This window comes from Bos taurus, chromosome 2 (assembly GCF_002263795.3).
Source record: "Bos taurus isolate L1 Dominette 01449 registration number 42190680 breed Hereford chromosome 2, ARS-UCD2.0, whole genome shotgun sequence".
Classification (NCBI taxonomy): Eukaryota; Metazoa; Chordata; class Mammalia; order Artiodactyla; family Bovidae; genus Bos; species Bos taurus.
The window spans coordinates 36142691-36163274 of NC_037329.1; the positions used below are offsets into that span (position 1 = coordinate 36142691).

General features: G+C 41.2%; 1 protein-coding gene across 5 annotated transcripts in view; it reads left to right on the plus strand.

The window, feature by feature from the left end:
* The window catches only part of ITGB6 (integrin subunit beta 6), a 151222-nt gene that overhangs the window by 45336 nt on the left and 85302 nt on the right, over positions 1-20584 (plus strand). The window contains exons 2-7 of one of the 5 annotated variants that reach the window (NM_001428260.1): positions 10956-11007; positions 11194-11351; positions 11531-11606; positions 12364-12443; positions 14980-15184; positions 15945-16191. In NM_001428260.1, coding sequence (NP_001415189.1) covers positions 11546-11606; positions 12364-12443; positions 14980-15184; positions 15945-16191 — 593 coding nt within the window. In that variant the 5' untranslated portion in view covers positions 10956-11007; positions 11194-11351; positions 11531-11545. Of the gene's footprint in view, positions 1-10955; positions 11008-11193; positions 11424-11530; positions 11607-12363; positions 12444-14979; positions 15185-15944; positions 16192-20584 lie in introns of those variants that run through there. The other 4 variants (XM_005202407.5, XM_059891784.1, XM_059891785.1 and 1 more) reach the window with 4 other exon arrangements.

The window sequence follows — 20584 nt, forward strand, 5'->3', positions numbered from 1 at the left end:
GAATTCACATCACAGTTTTCTTCAGAAATATGGCAACCATTTTTAAATTTGCTTCTGGGTCTCCTTGACAGCAGGAGAGGTAAAATATCATAAAACTTTCATTACATCTGTACTCTCTTCAAGAACCTCTGAAACTTATTAGATGGAAATGTTAATAAGTACATGGAGGGGAGTGAAAAAGGCTTTTTCTAAGCAAACATTTTTTGTTTAATTCTTAAAGGTAAGCAATTTTCTTAACTGTGGGGCTTCTTAGGGTGTTTAATAGTGTAGCGTGTATTGGCAATTTCTAATAGGGGAGATTTAATAGTCTATATTAACTGAACTCTAGGAACATTTTATTTTCAGGGCACAGATTGACAGCTTTCTTCAGAATACAGTTTGTGAAATAATATTGATACATGATTATTATCTAAAGTCCATACTCTAAGGCTTCCCATGTGGCGCTAGTGGTAAAGAATCCATCTGCTAATGCAGGAGATGCAAGAGATGTGGATTCAATCCCTGGACTGGGAAGACCCGCTGGAGGAGGAAATGGCAACCCACTCCAGTATTCTTGCCTGGAAAATTCCATGGACAGAGGAGCCTGGCAGGCTACAGTCCGTGGGTCTCAATGAGTCAGACACAAATGAGCACACACACATACATTGTCCATACTTTATTCAGTGTTCTATTTCTGGAGACATACATAAAAACAAAACATTCTGTCAGTTAACATTTTGGTCCTGTCTTCCTCACCCTTGATTGCCTAAAGTTTAGTCTCCAAACCATTGCAATAGATTACACCATGCGACAACTGGCCAATAATCCACTAAGGTCTGGACTGAGACCCAGGCTGACAACTGCATTTTCCACGCTATTGGGCACGACTCTATTGATGTCCAGGCTTCCCTGGTGGCTCAGACAGTAAAGAATCCGTCTGCAGTGGAGAGCTGGGTTCAATCCCTGGGTTGGAAAGATCACCTGGAGCAGGGCATGCCAACCCACTCCAGTATTCTTGCCTAGAGAATCTCTGTGGACAGAGGAATCTGGCGGGCTACAGTCACAGCAGTCACAGAGAGTCAGACATGACTGGGTGACTAAGCACAGCACAGTTATGGATGTTCAAGATATCATAGTTTCATACATGTGTAAGGAATATTTGCCCCTTAAAACCTCCCAAAATATTTGCAACTAACAGCAATTTTCTTCTATCAAAAATTTTTCACTATATATGCTTGGGCTGGAACTTCAAAATTTTGAACTTGATATGAAGAAAATTATTAACAAATGTTGAAACTCTGCTTGAGTGTCTCACTGTACCAGGCATGGCCTGACATCCTGTCACTTTGCCATCAGCTACCTGGATTTGGGAAGGGGCCTCTGCAAGCGCAGCATCACCCAGAGTGATACTGAGACAAGTTGCAAGACAAACAGGAGGCTACCAAACACACCTCTCACACCTGACAGCTCAGTGAAGCCACTTTTTGTCTGAAAGTAATTAGGCCCTATAATATATAGATTCACCACTTCTGTTTAAAAATCCAACGTACTTTCAATTAGATACCAGCAGAGTTTGCTTTTAAAGGCTTTTCTTCTTTCTCCTCTTCTAATCCTTGAGACATCACCCAGTTAATTTTGAACAGCTTTTTAGAATGATTTATTGTTTAGTCTTTTTAATGATTAGGTTGTTTGCATCACACTCAGTCCTTTTCCCTATTTGACTTTGTGTAAATGTTGTTGTTGTTGTTCAATTATTAAGTCCTGTCCGACTCTTTGTGACTCCATGGACTGCAGCATGCCAGACTTCCCTGCCCTTTACTATCTCCTGCAGTTTGCTCAAATTCATGTCCATCGAGTCAGTAACACCATCCAACCATCTCATCCTCTCCTGTCCCCTTCTCCTGCTGCCCTCAGTCTTTCCCAGCATCAGGGTCTTTTCCAATGAGTAGGCTCTTGGCATCAGGTGGTCAAAATATTGGAGCTTCAACTTCAGCATCAGTCCTTCCAATAAATATTCAGGGTTTATTTCCTTGAGGATTGACTGGTTTGATCTCCTTGCAGTCCAATGGACTCTCAAGAGTCTTCTCCACCACAATTCCAAAGCATCAATTCTTCAGTGCTCAGTTTTCTTTATGGTCCAACTCTCACATCCATACATGACTACTGGAAAAACCGTAGCTTTGACTATGTGGACCTTTGTCAGCAAAGCAAAGTCTCTGCTTTTTACTATACTCTTTAGGTTTGTCATAGGTTTCCTTTCAAGGTGCAAGTGTCTTTTAATTGCATGGCTACAGTCACCATCTTCAGTGATTTTGGAGCCCAAGAAAATAAACTCTGCCACTGTTTCCACATTTTCCCCCATCTATTTGCCATGAAGTGATAGGACTGGATGCCATTTGAATGATGCCATTTGCTGTTTTTTTTTTTTTTTTTTTTAATGTTGCACTTTAAGCCAACTTTTTCACTCTCCTCTTTCACCTTCATCAAGAGGCTCTTTAGTTCCTCTTTGCTTTTTGCCATTAGGGTGGTATTGTCTGTATATCTGAGGTTGTTGATATTTTTCCTGGGAATCTGGATTCCAGCTTGTGCTTCATCTAGTCCAGCATTTTGCATGATGTACTCTGCATAGAATTTAAATAAGCAGGGTAACAATAAACAGCCTTGACAAACTCCTTTCCTAATTTTGAACCAGTCCATTGTTCCATGTCCAGTTCTAACTGTAGCTTCTTGACGTGCATACAGGTTTTTCAGGAGATAAGTAAGGTGGTCTGGTATTCCCATCTCATTAAGGATTTTCCACAGTTTGTTCTGATCCATACAGTCAAAGGCTTAGGGTAGTCAATGAAACAGACGTAGATGTTTTTCTGGAATTCCCTTGCTTTTTCTATGATCCAAGGGGTGCTGGCAGCATGTGTAAGCATACTGACCTGGTTCAATGAGTGGGCATCAGCAACCATCAGGGAGGTTCCTAAAGTGGCAGTTGAAATAAATCCTCCATGGACCTCCTTAAGTATATTTGTCAAACATAATCATTGGTCACCATTTCCCCCAGCTGTTTAAAGAATAACCACCTTCTTTGATGTTGTAGCTGCATAAATTGCATCTTTAAGACGAAAAGGAGTCTGAAATCATACTTTGAAAGATTTTTTTTTAATATGTTCATCTCACCTGTCTTCCTATAGTGGCCTAATAAACAATATGTTTTTTAAATATCTGTTGGAGCAGGCTCTTTTGCTACTGAAAGTGAAATGAAAGTGAAGTTGCGCAGTCGTGCCCGACTCTTCGCGACCCAATGGACTGTAGCCTATCAGGCTCTTCCGTCCATGGGATTTTCCAGGCAAGGATACTGGAGTGAGTTGCCATTTCCTTCTCCAGGAGACTGGAGTGAGTTGCCATTTCCTTCTCCAGGAGATCTTCCCGACTCAGGGACTGAACCCGGGTCTCCTGCATTGTAGGCAGATGCTTTACCATCTGAGCCACCAGGGAAGTCCTTTGCTACTGAAGCTGACCCCAGTTGTCTCCCCATGTTGCTAGAGACGGCTGCAGAACCATGGGGATACTGCAGGGTTTTGTTTGCTCCCCCAAAGCTAGTCATGGTGAATTCCAAAACAGAAGATGCCAGCTCATCGTACTTTCACTGTCAGGAATGCTGACAGCACAGGCACGTAGACGGTCTCGCCACAGAGTATCGCCTGCATAGTTCTGGCCTTTCCTACTCAGCCAGAGAGCACCTTTTGCACAGTTTTGACTTCCCAGGTTAGAGTCACCTAGAGCTGTGACTCTCACCATGGGTGTGTGCTAGATAATACGTCCTGGAGAAACGTGTTGGTGGTGATGGTGGAGTTACCACATAGGTGTCTCCACTACTCTTGGAGTCATCATGGAGCCCTTGATCTCTCTCCTTTGCTACAAGCAATCCATTTGTAACCCCTGTCTTCCTCTAGAAGTATATCCAGAATGCAGCCACTTCTCAGAATCTTCCTCACCCAAACTTTCACATTTTGCCTCCAAAGCAGAAATGGCCTCTGTTTGGTCTCCCTGCTTCCTCCTTGCTGCCTTTATAGTCTGCTCAGAGTGACGCTTTTAAAACATAAACTACATCATAATCCACTAGAACTCCATTAAAAACTCCCTTCACACTCAGAATGTAAACCCAGAGTTCTGACTGTGGCTCTCAGGGCTCTCCTGACAGCTCTCCACAGTCCCCCTGCTTCTCTGGCATCCCCCAGTACCTCCCCGTGCTCCCGTCCCCTGCCCTACGCTCCACTCCAGTGTCATCAGTCGTCTTGACTTGCCTGTCCCCAGACACTCCTGATCAGAGGCTTCCCTGGCCACCCCACCCTGCTCACTCTCTGACCTCTTACCATTTATCACCATCTCACGTCTTTGTTTGTTTGGGTGTTTATTGCCTTTCTCTCCCACAGGAACACAAGCTCCATGAGGCAGAAACTTTGTTAGTTTTAATCAACACAGTGTTTCTAAAACAGTACCTGGCACATAGGATCTCAGTAGATACTTCCTTGAATAAGCGAGTGAATGACTCAGAGTTTATTTTTACTAGTAATGCCCAGCCCACTGCAGCCTCAGAAGTAAGAGATGGAGCTCATCAGGGAAAACGAAAAAAATTGTTTGAAACCAAGGAATCCTAACCTAGGGTTAGACTGCTTGAGTTATCGTTTAAAAAGAAAAAAAGAATGCTCAGCAGTTTTGCAAGACACGAATGAGTGAATTACTCTGCAGTCAATGTTTCTGTCTGTTCACGTGGACTTCTTGCCCTGCTTACCATCTGCTTCACAGATGGGAAATAGGGGCATGAAGAGAGAGTTGTTCTGAGGAAATTTCATGGTGGTCCACTGGTCAAGGCTTTGCCTTTCAATGCAGGGGGTGTGGGTTCCATCCCTGGTCAGCGAGCTAAGATCCCACATGTCTCAGGGCAAAAAAAAAAGAACAGAAACAAAATTATAACAGATTCAAATGTAAAGACTTTTAAAAAATGGTCCACATCAAAAAAATTAATTTAAAGATAAGAGTCATTATGAGAATCAAATTAGATTAAATTCATATTCACTGATATTTCATGGAAAATCCCACCTTTGGATTTATTCTACAAGTAGGAAACAGAAGGAGCTCGGTTCTTTTATGACTTCAAATAATTTCCCTAACCCAAGGAAAGTGGTTTTCTCAAGCAGGTCTAACATACAAGACTGGCATCAGACTTGCCAAGTGAGAACTGTCTTCCTGTTACTAGCAGGGGACTGACTCCTGAGCTCCTGGGTAAGGTTCAGGGCGGCTGTGACAGAGCCCCAGGAGTTAATTAATCCTGAGTCATCTCCAGCCCACAGGAAATGCCAGTGACCTCCCTCTCCTGGACGGGTGCCAGGCTCAGCTCTGTCACCTTCCCTTGAAGGGCAATGTGTTTTCTTTCCTTTGCTTTTAAGTGATCGTATGGGATTTAAGTCTAAGGAGGAATAAAGAAAAGGTTGTATAATCCAGGACAACCTTTCTGTCTCATTTTTGGTGGCAAATGATCCACAGGATGAACAACAAACAAACCAGAAAGGAGATACCTGGAAAGAGAGCTAGAGCTGGAACAAGGGGTCTAGAGATGGAGAAACAGACCTTTTGAAAGGTCCCCTGGAGAATTTAATTTCTTGCTAACAGCTGCTTTAGGATTCTCTGAACATCTCATATCTACTAGGAGCCAGTTTGCATGGTGATGCAGAGTTCAGGCTGGGGGAAGAAATCTGTCTCCAGGGCTTGCTGCCTGAGTGAGTTGCAACAGTGGGCAAGTTACATAGCTACTCCTGCCTCAGTTTCCTCATCTGGTAAATGGAGATAAACTAGTTCCTACTTCAAAGGGGAAGTGTGAGAATGAAATAGGACAATACTAATAAAATATTGAACAGTAGGTGACACATAGGAAGTGCCCAATAAAGCTGTCTACAATAAACACAAATCCTGAAAGAAGTCAGATGGGGATTTACCATAAATAGATGAAGCCTCAGGCCCGGCCCCTGGCTCACCCAGGTGGAAGGGCTGAGAGCTGCAGGTGACTCCAGGGGAATGGGAAACCAGATGACCATCAGGAAGCATTTCTAGGTAAACATTTCCAGTTGATTGTCTAATATAATTTCAAGAAGAAAGGGCTTGGAATCTTTAAGGCTTCAGTAATTTGTCGTCGTGTTTCTCTCTCTTTCTCATTTTTAAATTAATACACATTCACTTCCAATTTATTTCTCATTTACATTCCTTTTCCTAAAAAGTACCCCCTATATTATATAATCCTCAGGCCCCACAAAATCTAGATTCATCCCAGAATAATATAATTAAATATTTGCCATAATCTTGAAAAGTGGATATTGTCACTATCTCACAGTCTGGAAACTAAAATCCTGAGAGATAAGTGCTGTCCCCAAGGACATACAGTAGGACCAGATTCAGATACTTGTTTACACCAATATTCATAACAGCATTATCCATGATAGCCAAAAGGTGGAAACACACCAAATGTCCAGGGACAGATGAATGGATACAGAAAATGTGGTCTATGCACACAGTGGAATATTGTTTAGACTTACAAAGAAGTGGAATTTGGATACACACTATAATGTAGATGAACCTGGAAAACACTTTGCTAAGTGAAATAAGCCAGACACAAAAGGCTGTATTGTATGATTCCACTTATACAAGGTACCTAGAACACTCAAATTCATAGAGGAATGGTAGCCTCTAGGGGCTGGAGGGGGCAAATATGAATTATTGCTTAATGGGTACAGAGCTTTGGTTTGGAATGGTGAAAATTTTCTGGAGATGGATAGTTGTAAAGGTTGCATGGCAGTGTAAATATACTTGATGCCAATGAATGACACACTTGAAAACAGGTATAATGGTAAATTTTATGTTATGTACATTTACCAAATTGAAAAAGGAAACTCTGGACTATGAGGTAAGACCTAGGTCACAAAATTTTCTCTAGCACTTAGCATGTTTTGGGCATTGCACACAAAGGTGACAGGAAGCTGCTACACATCCTCCTTTAAAATAATGTTTCTGAAGCTCTCGAAATTTGAAACGAAGGTGTCCACTTCCAAATTCAGGCTTCCCTGGTGGCTCAGTGGTAGAGAACCCACCCACCAGTGCAGGAGACGCAGGTTTGATCCCTGATTGGAAAAATCCCCTGGAGGAGAGCATGGCAACCTACTCCAGTATGCTTGCCTGGAGAATCCCAGGGACAGAGGAGTCTGGCAGGTTACAGTCCATGGGGTCACAAAGAGTGGGACATGACTGAGTGACTGAGCGCCAGCACTTCCAGATTCTGTGCTCCCCAGGTTACACACACCTGCAGGTCAGTCACAACCTTCTGCCCACCAGGCAGTGCGTCATACACACAGTTACACCAGCGCCAGACCCAAGAGCAAAGTCTCCACTTCCACTGTCTTCTTTCAGCTGTTCACTATGAAACAGTTTCATAGAAGGACTACCGGAGGGAGATCTGTCTCTTGTCCTTGAAATACAGCTGGTGACATAGAGAGGCCATCCCATCCCAAGAGCTGGCAGTCATTACTAGGTCCCTAGAGTTCAATTTGGCTCCCAGCCAGGTTTACTCAGTGTTTATTCCCCCAAGAGTGTTTTGAGGTGCCCCAGGGCTGGTCTAGCCGGCCCCAGATTGTTATTGTCTGATGTGAATGAGGGGCTGGGTCCAGGCAAGATCCAAGCCAAACAGAGTGAGTCAGATGAGCTCACGTGACTTCCTGAGGTCAGGATTCCACTGAAGACAGTCTCAGAAGCAAAGGCCAGTAAAGGAGTGGGGTGCAGGGGTCATTGCTTCCTTGGGCTGTGTGATGCTCTGCGACTCTACCCACACCTGGGCTCAGATCTCTTGAAGAGGGTCAGACCCCCAGAGTCCTAGGCTGGGAGTCTGAGCACTTGGGATAGTAGGCTTCTATCCTATGGGCCAAGCGGCGTGTCTAAAAGTCTGGATGGTGTGACTTAGGATCTCTGGATCTTAAGGGATATGGAGACACCTCAACCACCTCTAAGCAATGGGAATTTACTGAAGGGATGCACATTGTGCTAAAAGAGATAAGATCCTGGGGAAACTCAGGAAGGGCTGTGCCTGAGAAAGGTCCAATCTGAAAGGGCATTTGGGATCATGGCCTAGGCCATGTTCCTTCCCCTTGACAAAGTGAGTGTGGGGGTCTAACGCTGGTGTTTTCCATTCACATGACTCAGGCCCCCTCCTCAGCTGTTTTCACTAGTGACATTCGCAACCTGTCCTCTTGTTGACTCATTAGAGTTCTCATCTGCCTCACTCATCTGTCTCCTCAGAGCTGCCGATTCCTCCCAACGCTCCTGAAGCATCTTTTCCTGCAACCTGATGTCCTCTCTCTGCCGGTTTCAGCTTCCATTATCGAAGCCCTGATTTTTTTAGTCTGTATTTCCCAGTTTAAGTTCTATGGATACAGAAACAGGGGTAATTCATCTGGTTGCCTTGTCTAAGGGGACGGTCTTCATTTGGGAGACTTTATTCGGAGCTGACCAGTTTTTGTTGTTGTTTAGTTGCTACGTTGTGTCCGACTCTTTGTGACCCCATGGACTGTAGCCCTCCAGGCTCCCCTGCCCACAGAATTTTCTAGGCAAGAATACTGGAGTGAGTTGCCATTTCCTTCTGCAGGGGATCTTTCTTATCCAGGGTTCAAACCCCTGTCTCCTGCATTGGCAGGCCGATTCTTTACTGCTGAGCCACCAGGGAAGCAAGTTTAGGGAGCAGCTAGAACTCCTTCCATCCCCACAGCCATGGTCAGGTACTTTTCCAGGCACCAGATCTTTAGGAAGCAAGAATATTTTCCCTATGATGAATCATCCAGAGTGGATGGAGGTTTTCTTGTAGCATTGTTTTTTATATTTTCTCTTAAATGTTGCCCCTTTTCTCCACCCTGTATTTTAAGCCCTTTCACAGCCCAAGCAGGGAACGTCTTTCCCCACTTCTAACGGCGTGCTGTGTCTTCTAAAACTATTTATTCATTTATTTACTCACTATTCGTGGAGTACCAGCTTTGTCACAGGTAAAATACTATATAATGACAAGCTAAAAATTATCCGCTTATTGATAAATATTGACTATTTACAAAGTATCTGGCTTTATGCTACTTGCTGGGAATATAAAGATCACTGAGACACAGTCACTGCCTGATGCATAGTGAAGAATTCAATAAATACTTGTTGAATAGATCAATGCCTTAAAGAGCTTCACAGTCTATTGGGGGAGAGATGCAAGGATTTCAGCAATTACAAGCAGATTGGAAAGGGCCATCCTGGGGAAGGTCCCAGGAAGGGAGGCCTGGTGAGACTCAAAACGTCTCCCTATGGGCACTGATGTCTGTGGGAGACGTGGACAGTGAGCTGAATCAGCCAAATGAGAGGAATGAGGAGGAGGCCCGTGCCTCCTGGCAGCACAACTGGCCTGTGCAGAGGCTTGGAGGTGGGGAGGACTGAAGATCAGAGAGGCTGCGACTGAGGACAGATAGTAAATAAAGCTGTGCAATTAGGACTTTAGGGGCAGGGTGGAAGTCTGCACAGAGGATAGTAAAATAACACACCCTTCCTACTCCTCTTTCCTCCTACCCAGATTTATTATCATTTTTCATAGCCCCTTAGGACAGCCTGATTTTAAGAGTCTGTCTCCCCACACTGTTCCCCAGCCTGGAATATACACCTTACAGGCCAAGAGCTTGGCTTTGCTCACTGACATATCTTCTGCTTTCAGAACGATGTTTAGCACAAAGCAGATGCTCAATAAATATTTGTTGAATAAATGGATAAATAAACAAACCAATGAATGATGACTAATATAGGATACAAGTATTATCCAGAGATAGGGGGATTAAAAAGCAGAGACATCACTTTGCCAACAAAGATCCATATCATCAAAGTTATAGTTTTTCCAGTAGTCATGTACAAATGTGAGAGTTGGACCACAGAGCAGGCTGAGGGCCGAAGATTTGATGGTTTCAAATTGTGGTGCTGGAGAAGATTCTTGAGAGTCCCTGGGACAGCAAAGAGATCAAACCAGTCAATCCTAAAGGAAATCAACCCCAAATAGTCATTGGAAGGACTGATTCTGAAGCTGAAGCTCCAATACTTTGGTACCTGATGCCAAGAGCCAACTCACTGGAAAAGACCCTGATGAGCAAAAGAAGAAGGGGGCAGCAGAGGATGAGATGGTTAGACAGCATCACCCACTCAATGGACATGAATTTGAGCAAACTCTGGGAGATAGTGGCAGACAGAGGAGCCTGGCTTATTTCTACAGGCTTCTTGCCATGTTCTCTCCAGATTCCTGTGTGTGACAGAGTTCAAAATTGAACAAAGCCTTCTGAGAAGAACCTGAGCAGTCTATAATTAGTTTTCCTCTCTTCACACAGGTTTCACACACTTGCCTAGAAATACACTTTTAAAAGATAGTCTCCCGGGACATAACTCTGGCCACAAGGAAGCCTGTCTAAGGTTAAGCAGTTTGGAGAGTTACAAAATGAATATTTGTTTGCAATATCTATACACCCCTAACACTATCTTGAATGCATGTGGAAACATTCATAATCAGACTCATGAAATTAGTGATATAATATATATATTTTAAATCTCTCTTTTGTTCAACAAATAAACATCTTCTGTGTGCCAAGCAGTAAGTTGGAAGCAGGGACAGTACACACGAAAGAGAACTTGGTCACCGTCTGGAAGGGAGGGGTTCAAAAGCTCAGGCACCACTGTTTTCTGTTTCCATTGCTGTTTGAGACTAATTTTGTTCTAATTTAATTTTAATTATTTTTTTTTCTAATAATGGATTTAAATAGGAATTTGATATTTATGGGGAAAAATATCTTTCATCCAATTTTAAAAACAATGGAACACAGTATTTTGCTTTCCCTAGCCTGCCTTCTATTATAAATTGTAAAATAGTGATTTTTATTTTTCAGAGTTCATCTCAATTCTCTGAAAGGACTTAACAATGGAACATAAAAATCTCAGGTATTTGCCTTTAGCTCATTTTTTAAACCCTCCTGATACATAACTGACATATTCATGCTTTTATTTATCACTTTTACTGTTTACATTAAGTTATAACTATTTTAGAAACAACTTTAGATCATATTTCAATTATTCTTTTGACATTTCACCAGTCATTATTTTACTAAAGGTATCAACTTCCTCTAGGATGCAGAGAGACTAATAGAACCTACACAAAAATTTCTGCTGAATGAATTTCCCCACCTTCTTGGTGATTGTACACCTGCCTTCCTTATAAGGAGAACAAGGAAGTAAATCATGTTGGAGTTGCTCTTGAACACAGCTTTTCTTCTTTACCTGTCCAGGTAGCTTCTGTTTTCATTTCAGTCTTAATGAAAACTTTTTTATTTACATCTCAAGTTTCTTTTCAAAGCAGCGTAAGTAGTATTTACAACTTTACACTTCAAGAAAGAAAGACTTTTAACAGTGTTCAGCTTTGGTCTTGTAATGTTGAAGTAATTCATTTTTTAATCTGTCTGCACAGCGAGAACTGAAACGGATGGGGATTGAACTGCTTTGCCTGTTCTTTCTATGTCTAGGAAGGAATGATCACGTACAAGGTAAGACTTTAGTTTCTCCGATATATTGCTTTTGTGGTACGCTTGACAAACCTGTCATGCAGCTCAGAAACTAGATCTGAAGTCATTTTTTACTTGAGCTGTTCAATTGCTCTTTGCCATTGAACGAACACTTTAACAAATTACAGGCAGACGCAGGACTGTTCCCACAGCGAATGCTCCGGGCTTTAGGTAAATAAATGCAAAGGTTGCACGGGCACCTTAATGAGAGAATTAAACAGCACTATGCACAAGAGGATTTCTTAGTACCCTTGTGACAACCATTTTGGTAACTTTTCTAGCTATCTTATTGTACAACAAGGCCTTCCACTTGAGAGTGATAACCTTGAGACAGAAAAGGGATCTATCTTTTAAAATAAAGCTATAGTACATTTGAAAGAGAAACATTCTTTAGTGGCTGTGAATAATTTTGAAAAATTGAAGGGGGGTGATGCTGAATGAGGGTGATAAGTATGATGATCCTGTATTTGTGAACTCTGAGATACTTTCACATTTTAAGAAAAAAAAAACAAGAGAGAGACTGATTATTTTTGGCTGCTAAGACATGCATATTTTCAATGCCATAGATGTAAAATACGAACTTCACTGTGGCTTGCTAACATTTTGAGGACTGATCTTCGAAGCCTGAAAAATGAACTCTGATACTGTTTTGTTCAAGTGCTTTAAGAGCTGTAGGTCTCACGAGTGGAGTGGCTGAGAGTGTGCTGAATCCCTTGTGTCTTGCTGGGTTTGAACACAGGTGGCTGTGCTGTGGGGGGTGCGGAGACCTGTGAGGACTGCTTACTCATTGGACCTCAGTGTGCCTGGTGTTCTCAGGAGGTAAAACCAACGACCTCAGCGTGTTTGTAAAAAGTGCACTTACATTTACGGTAATTCCGTCTGTGACTGTTCTCACAGTGTTCCACTTTCCGTGGTGTTATAGGAGTGACACAAATCAGGAAGGGAGAACGTAAACATTAGTGATGCCAAGTGTTCTTCGTGTGATTACATTCCAAAGCAATTTGAGAAAGAGTGAATGTCAAATTATTTTGAAATATGTGAGCTCAAGATTCTTTCTTTGACCTGATGCCTCCTCTTATTTTAAGGCCATTTCTTCCTGCTCACATGTAAAATGTTGAGGCTCTGGGCAACCAGAGCTCATGGAGGTGATCTTTTCTCAAGTTAAACATACGTTTAATTTCAGTATCATAGTTCTATTCCATCTGGGGACCAGCATCCTTTCTGAATCACTAACAGGATCCAAGAGAAGGCTCGGGGTCAACTTTACTGTTCAAACATTATCCAATTCTTTTAAAAATTACATCCGCTGGGTGACTCTGTACCACAATGATGACAGAACCTGAAGCAGACATCCCTATCTGATCAGACTGAACACTATGTGAAGGTAGCAGGGGGATTGGGGATGTATAACAAGCCATCCTGAATCATGGCTTCCGGCAACACTACAGAGGAATCTGTAAATGATTCCTGGTAAGAAAGACCTGTATTAGCTCTTTCTGGATTGAAAACAGTTCTTTACTAAATCTCATAAAGAGAATCTCAACACAAATCAACCTGTCAGATTCTTGCCAAATTCAGCAAGAACTGACTAGCATGTTCAAGGGGAAAGAACCTGGTTGCCCAATTCAAAACCAGCCTGTGGCTGCTAAAACCCCACATTTCAGTTACCTGTGTCCATGGAGGGAGGGCTCACAGAGCAGAGCACAAACCCAACTCAGTCCCTGACCTCTACCGAGAGGGTCAAGCAGAAGGGCAGTGACTTTGGGCTCATATATCAAAGCAGCTTTGGGAATATACAAAGAGGGAAAAGCCCACATTTTTTGTCATTGACTCCCTGAAGAAGACAATGTTAGGTTCATGCCAGAGACATAAAACAACAGATCAGTCTAACAAAGTGCCCACCTCTAAAATTTTCATATAAAAAAAAATTTTTTTTTGCACCCATTGAAGAGAGCCTCTTAAGTTACACCTGATAGGTTTTCTTGTGGCTAATACTCTGTAGTCAAATCTAGTCAAAAGGCCAGATTATTCTGAGAGATCACTCACTGATATAACTAATAGTAGAAGTATTATTATCAATAGAGACAATTGGAGCCAAAAGTAAATTAGGCTTCTGCTTAGAGCAGACAGAAAAATGGTTCCAGGGTTAACGCCACCTCTGATCTTGTGGCAAACATAGTGATTATAGGTTCTATCAGTGACACAGTGTTAAGAAGGATTCTGAGGGCTTGTTAAGCCACCTTGTGCTTTGGATAAATCATGGGAAATTACAGAATTTGTTACCCCTCACCAGGGCCTCAAATATACACAGGCCTGGCTGAAAGATAACAAATTATATTCTCAAAAGTCAACTTTGGGAGAAATGTAGCTTTCTTAGTTGGTGAAACAGCAGGAATGGTTTAGAATTCCAGTGAATGAAGGAAAACAGTATGAACTTGGTTTGTTTCTCTCCAAGCCTGAGAGACAACAGGCCTGAAGTTCAACCTTGCCTAGAGCCTCACCAACTCAAGAGCAGCCTTGGCTGGTGGGTAAGATAGGTGTTATCTCTTGACTATATCTTTCTGTTCTGAGTGTTCCAGGGTTGGATGGCTGCATCTCTGCCTGGGAACACCCATCTCCCTGCCTCTGGAAACTCAGGTGGATAAGAGGGGAATTGGCAGACTCCTGAGTCCTAAGCAGGAAAGCAGTCTCTTACACCATTTCTCTTTCATTTTGCTTCTCCACATGCCAGTGTTGGAGAAATTTCTAAAAGATCTTAAACTAGAATAACGTCCCCAAGAGGTCAACTTTGGTGAAGTAATACTGTAATATAAGAGTAATACATCCACAAATTAAACCAGGACAGAGAGTAGATAGGGCAATATCACAACCTTTGACCTTTGGGAAGCCACGGAAAAGCCTCTTTGTCACTGGATTTAGCGATAGACACACTGAGAATTTGGACAGTCCCAGGATCACATGTACCTGCAGGTTATCCTCAATGATAATTCACATGATGATGTCAGCTCTGTGACCCAGTTATTTCAAAGATCTGGTCACAGCACAGGAGAAGCTTTTAAAAAGTGAGCATTAAAAAGAAAAATGAAAGAAAAGGGAAAAAAGGAAAAAATAAATCAAGTGAATTCACTTGAATACAATTAAAAGGAAACTCCACTCTTACTCAGAATTTTACTGGCAGAATTCTATGGTTATTTTGCTATACTTTAGACCTACATTCAATGTCAGGCATGTGGGGATATAATACATCAAGGCAAGATACCTAACTAGCAAACAAGCAAAAAATAATCTTATAAAAAATGTCTTCTTTTTATTCTTTATTGTTGTCTTTCTCTCTTTATTGTTTTTTCTCTTTTAGAATTTTACGCACCTATCTGGAGTTGGAGAAAGATGTGATACCCCAGCAAATCTTTTAGCTAAAGGATGTCAACTAACCTTCATCGAAAACCCTGTCTCCCAAGTTGAGATACTTACAAATAAGCCTCTCAGCATAGGCAGACAGAAAAATAGCTCCGACATCGTTCAGATTTCACCTCAAAGCTTGGCTCTTAAACTGAGACCAGGTATGTTATGATTCACACAGTCATTGGCTTACGTAAATAAATCTAATGTCATACATGTGCTGCCATATATATGTGCTTAGTCACTCAGTCATGTCCAGCTCCTTGTGGCCCCATGGACTGCAGCCCGCCAGGCTCCTCTGTTCATGGGGATTCTCCAGGCAAGAATATTGGAGTGGGTCACCATGCCCTCCTCCAGGAATGCCACATATAATAATACAGCTATTCCATTAATACGCCTTGAACCATATTACATGTCATTGTTTATTATGACTCAGATTGTCCATTCTTAAGGAAATAGAGAATTGCTAGGCTAACACTTTTCTTTATTCACATTGGTCACTTTGTACTCCAAATGTGTTACCAAAAAAAGCCTTATCTAATAGTAACCGTTTGAATTACTCAAATGTTGTTAAGGCTTACCTCACATTTCTTCAAGGGTTGTAATGTAGCTTTAATCGCCTCTTTATTTTCTTCTTTTCTAAACCCACATACAAAAAAAATCAGCTTATCTTCCATCTAAATGGATGCTAGTTCTCCCAAGGAGATATAAAATATCCCAACTTTCACCGCCTTCGGTTGCTCTAAATTCATGGGTGAAAGATTTCATGGGTTGGTTCCTTTATAAACTTTGCCACATAGTGTATGAATTGCAAGTATCTTTGGTAAGTTCTTATGGAAATGAAATAGCTGGTGACTGTCTAGTCACAACTAAGTCTCCATGGGTTTTTACGGATCATCTTTTCTTGCGAGGGTGTTACAGGCCTTGAACAGACCCTGCAAGTTCAAGTTCGCCAGACTGAGGATTACCCTGTGGATTTGTATTACCTCATGGACCTCTCGGCCTCCATGGACGACGACCTCAACACCATCAAAGAGCTGGGCTCCCTGCTCTCCAAGGAGATGTCTAAATTAACCAGCAACTTTAGACTGGGCTTCGGCTCTTTTGTGGAGAAACCCATCTCCCCTTTTATGAAAACAACACCAGAAGAAATCGCTAACCCTTGCAGGTAAGTAAATGATTTTCTGGGATCTTCAAACACTGACTTCCTGTAGAGATAGCCTTGCTCTGAGCTGAGCTTGGCAGGAGCTTGCTGATTCCCTGGCAGTTCCCTCCCATCTGATTGGATGTCAGCAGCTCTCAGTTGCCTAGGTTATTCAGAACTAAAGGGATGTCATCCTTTTTTTCTTAAAGTAAACTATTATGTTTACTTAAAAGTTCATTTATTTTGTACTGGAGTAAAGCCAGTTAACAATGCTGTGACAGTTTCAGGTGGAAAGCAGAGGAACTCAACCATACATATACATGTTTCCATTCTCAAGCAGACATCACTGTAATACATAAGTCCCCTACAAACAAACGAGTTCTGTTTTGAGAGCGCATTCGTAAGTTCACTTTGTAGGTCCAAAAAAGTTAGTCTAGGTACCCAACTAACAATCAGCTATGTGGTACTGCACTGTAATAGGTATATACAACTTTTCACACAAATAACACATAAAAACCTAACAAACACACAAAATAAACATTTTTAATCTTATAGTAAAGTACCTTGAAAAGTACAGTAGTACAGTAAAAAGCGGGCATACAGGGGCATGTTTGCATGTTCGAAAGTTCACAACTTGAAGGTTTATATGTACAGGATTTACTGTATCCAGTTCTAGCTTGGGTCTTCACAGCATTTGCCATATTTGCCTCCCTTCGGAAGGCTGCTGTTGCTGCTGCTAAGTCGCTTCAGTCGTGTCCGACTCTGTGCGACACCATAGACGGCAGCCCACCAGGGTCCCCCGTCCCTGGGATTCTCCAGGCAAGAACGCTGGAGTGGGTTGCCATTTCCTTCTCCAACGCATGAAAGTGGAAAGTGAAAGTGAAGTTGCTCAGTCCTATCTGACTCTTTGAGACCCCATGGACTGCAGCTTACCAGGCTCCTCCATCCATGGGATTTTCCAGGCAAGAGTACTGGAGTGGGGTGCCATTGCCTTCTCCACTTTGGAAGGCAGGCTGTGACAAATTTGTATTTGTATTCTGCAGACACAGGGACAGAATCTTTTACTGTAGGTTCCACTGGCCTGAGCCCATCCTCAGCCCCTCAGAGGCTTTCTATCCTCAGTGACCACCACTCTTTGAGGCTCTTGACAGTAAGTCACATTTTCTCAGAGTATCTGTCTCCATTACAATGACTGCTGCCAAAATAACAGCTTTTGGAGTGATTTCTAATGTACTTTGGGAAATGTGACTTTTTCTTATTGCTTGGAAGATGCCTTTGTAGCCTTTACTGTTGTCAAATTCAGTAGGAAATGAGGCAATGGATCCATTATAATATGCTCTAATCAGTTACTAAAACCACGTATTATCTGGGTGATGGTCAAAGGTAAGTTGCTTTTTGATAGCTTACCTCTACATGTCAATGACATGGTCAAAATAAAAGTATTTGATATCCTTCTTTTGAAAAAGAACTTCCATTTGCTCTGTGCCAGACCCTATGCTGAAGGTTTTATATACATGACCTCATTCAGTCTTCATAATAACTTCAGGTCAAAGCAGGTTTCATCATCTCTATACTGAGAGGAAGTAACAAAGGCTGTGAGAAGTTAGTAATTTACCTGTGGCAGCATGACTAATCAGTGATACACCAAGATCTGGGTTGGTCCAAAACCAAGCCTTTTACTACTCTGAATCTAGTATAGAAGAAATGGCTTTCCAAACGTATATTGACTTTTCACACTAGTTTACACCAACACATTAATCTCTTTAAAACAGTTTTTGCAGTATCATTTTAAGACATTTCAATGTGGTTCCAAACTAGAATCTGATGGCCAGAAGTGTTTTGACCTTGAAAAGAATTCATCACTGATTGTACCTCCTAGGAATTGCATTCGGTTGCAAATATCAGAGATAATATTTGTCCCCAGTCCCCCACTTCTCAAGGTATAATTGACATATACTAAAATACACAGCAGAAATGTTCAGTTTCATGAGTTTGACAGTTGAATATATCGATGTGATCACCACTTAAAACATGACATAGACCAATTCCATCACCTCAGAAAGTTTCCTTATGCCCCTTCATAGTCAGTTCTGCTTTCCCAGAGGCAACCATTTTCTGATTTCTGTAAGTTAAATTGGTTTTGCCTATTCTTGGATTTCACATGAATGGAAAATATGCTATACACCTTTTGTATCTAGCTTCTTTGGCTCAATATCATGTATTTGAGATTCATCCCTGATTTCATGTTTATCAGCAGTTTCTTCCCTTTTGTCCTAAGTAATAGTCCCTTGTACAAATTTATTATACCTTATCTGTCCATTGATGGACATTTGGGTTGTTTCCCAATTTCTGGCCATCATGAAGAAATATTGCTATGATCACTTGCATATAAGTCTCTGTGTGGATGTATGTTTTTATTTCTCTTGGATAGATATCTAGAATTCGAATTGCTAAATTGTATGATTTTTTTTATTTTGATGAAGCCCAATTTTTAATTGTATGATTAGTGTATTTTTTTGTCCTAAGATATCTTTGTTTATCCTAATGTCTCAAAGATTCCTGTTTTCTTCTAGAAGCTTCGTGGTTGAAGCACTTGCATTTAGGTCTATGATCTCAAATTAGTGTTTCTGTTTGGAATGAGAAAAAGTCTAGGTTTATCTTTCATTTACATTCAACTATCCAATTGTTGCAGCACTATTTGTTAAGCAAGTTTCTCCTTTCCCCATTGAAATATCTTGATGCTTTTCTTAGAAAGCAATTAACTGTATGTGTGTCTAATTCTGGACATTCTGTTCTAAACCATTGATCCATAAATATACTCATGTAACCATGTACCTACTCATCTACTCACTCATAATGTCACCTTAGAGGGACCACTTCACTTCTCCAAACTTTAGTTTGGAATGACAATACTGATGACACAAAGGGGGTTGTAAGGAGTGTGTAAGATAATGAAAGGAAATGTTTGATACTGAGCTTGACCATGAAGCTCTCACTGGGTGGTAGCTACTATCAACAACAGTAGAGTGGGGTAAAGGAAGGCCTAGTTGTTGTTATTCAGTCACTCAGTTGTGTACGATTCTTTGCAACCCCATGGGCTGCAGCATGCCAGGCTTCCCTGTTCTTTACCATCTCCCGGAGCTTGCTCAAACTCATGTCCATTGAGCTGGTGATGCCATCCAACCATCTCATCCTCTGTCGTCCCCTTCTCCTCCTGCCTTCAATCTTTCCCAGTATCAGGGTCTTTTCTAATGAGTCAGTTCTTTCCATCAGGTAGCCAAAGTATTGAAGTTTCAGCTTCAGAATCAGTCCTTCCAATGAATATTCAGGGTTGATTTCCTTTAGGATTGACTGGTTTGATCTTTCAGTCCAAGGGACTCTCAAGAGTATTCTCCAACACCACAGTTCAAAAGCATCAATTCTTCAGCACTCAGCCTTCTTCATGATCCAACTCCCTACTGGAAGGGAGGCCAGAGCCCTGCACAAATTACAGTGAATAGGAACCTTAATGAGGACCACATATTTGAGCACTTGATGTTTTGAGCACTTGAGCACTCAATGTTTTCCTATTTTCTAGAGGTGTTTCTCTTATTCTTGTTGGCAAAATTTACCACTAGCTAAAGTTATAAATAATGAAATTTTTTTTTGCTGCAACATTAAATTTTTTCTTTTTTAATCATGTCCTTAATTCTCCAAGTTTCTCTGTCCAGATTCTACTCCCCACACATTTACACACCAAGAATTCAAACACCAAACACAAAAGTCAATCCTTTGATCAATCTAAACCCTATAATTAAGAAATAAAATGTTCTTTAGTAAGAAGACTAACAGAAGAAAAAGGGAAAAACATGGAGTTTTCCAGACCTGGGCTTAAATCATAACCTTGGAATGCCAGTCTCTTCATTTATAAATGGGGATAATAATATTCACTTCCTGGGCTATCCTGAGAACTGAGTAGGCTGGAACATAATAGACGTTCAAACCAGTTTTAATTTCCTTCCTCTCATTAATGCTAATTTTCTCTAGTTATTTTAATCTAATGTTCCTAAAACTTTTAGATCTCAGGACTTCTTATACTCCTAAAAATTAAGATCCTCAAAATATCAATATTCAGTGTCTTAGAGTGTGAAACTAAGAAAATATAAAAATAATTAGTAATCAATTTATTTGATAATTACAATGAAAAACACACTGCATGTTACTATAATAACACACCTTTAGAAGAAATAACTACATTTTCCAAAATAGAACAACAGTTAACAAGAAAAGTGGCACTATTTTAATTTTTACAAATCTCTTAAAATATCTAATTTAAAAGAAACCAACTGAATTTTCACATCTGCTTCTTCATTTAATCTCTGGCAATATTTTATTTTGGTTGAATTCCATGAAGGAAGTCAAACCTCATTAGATATAT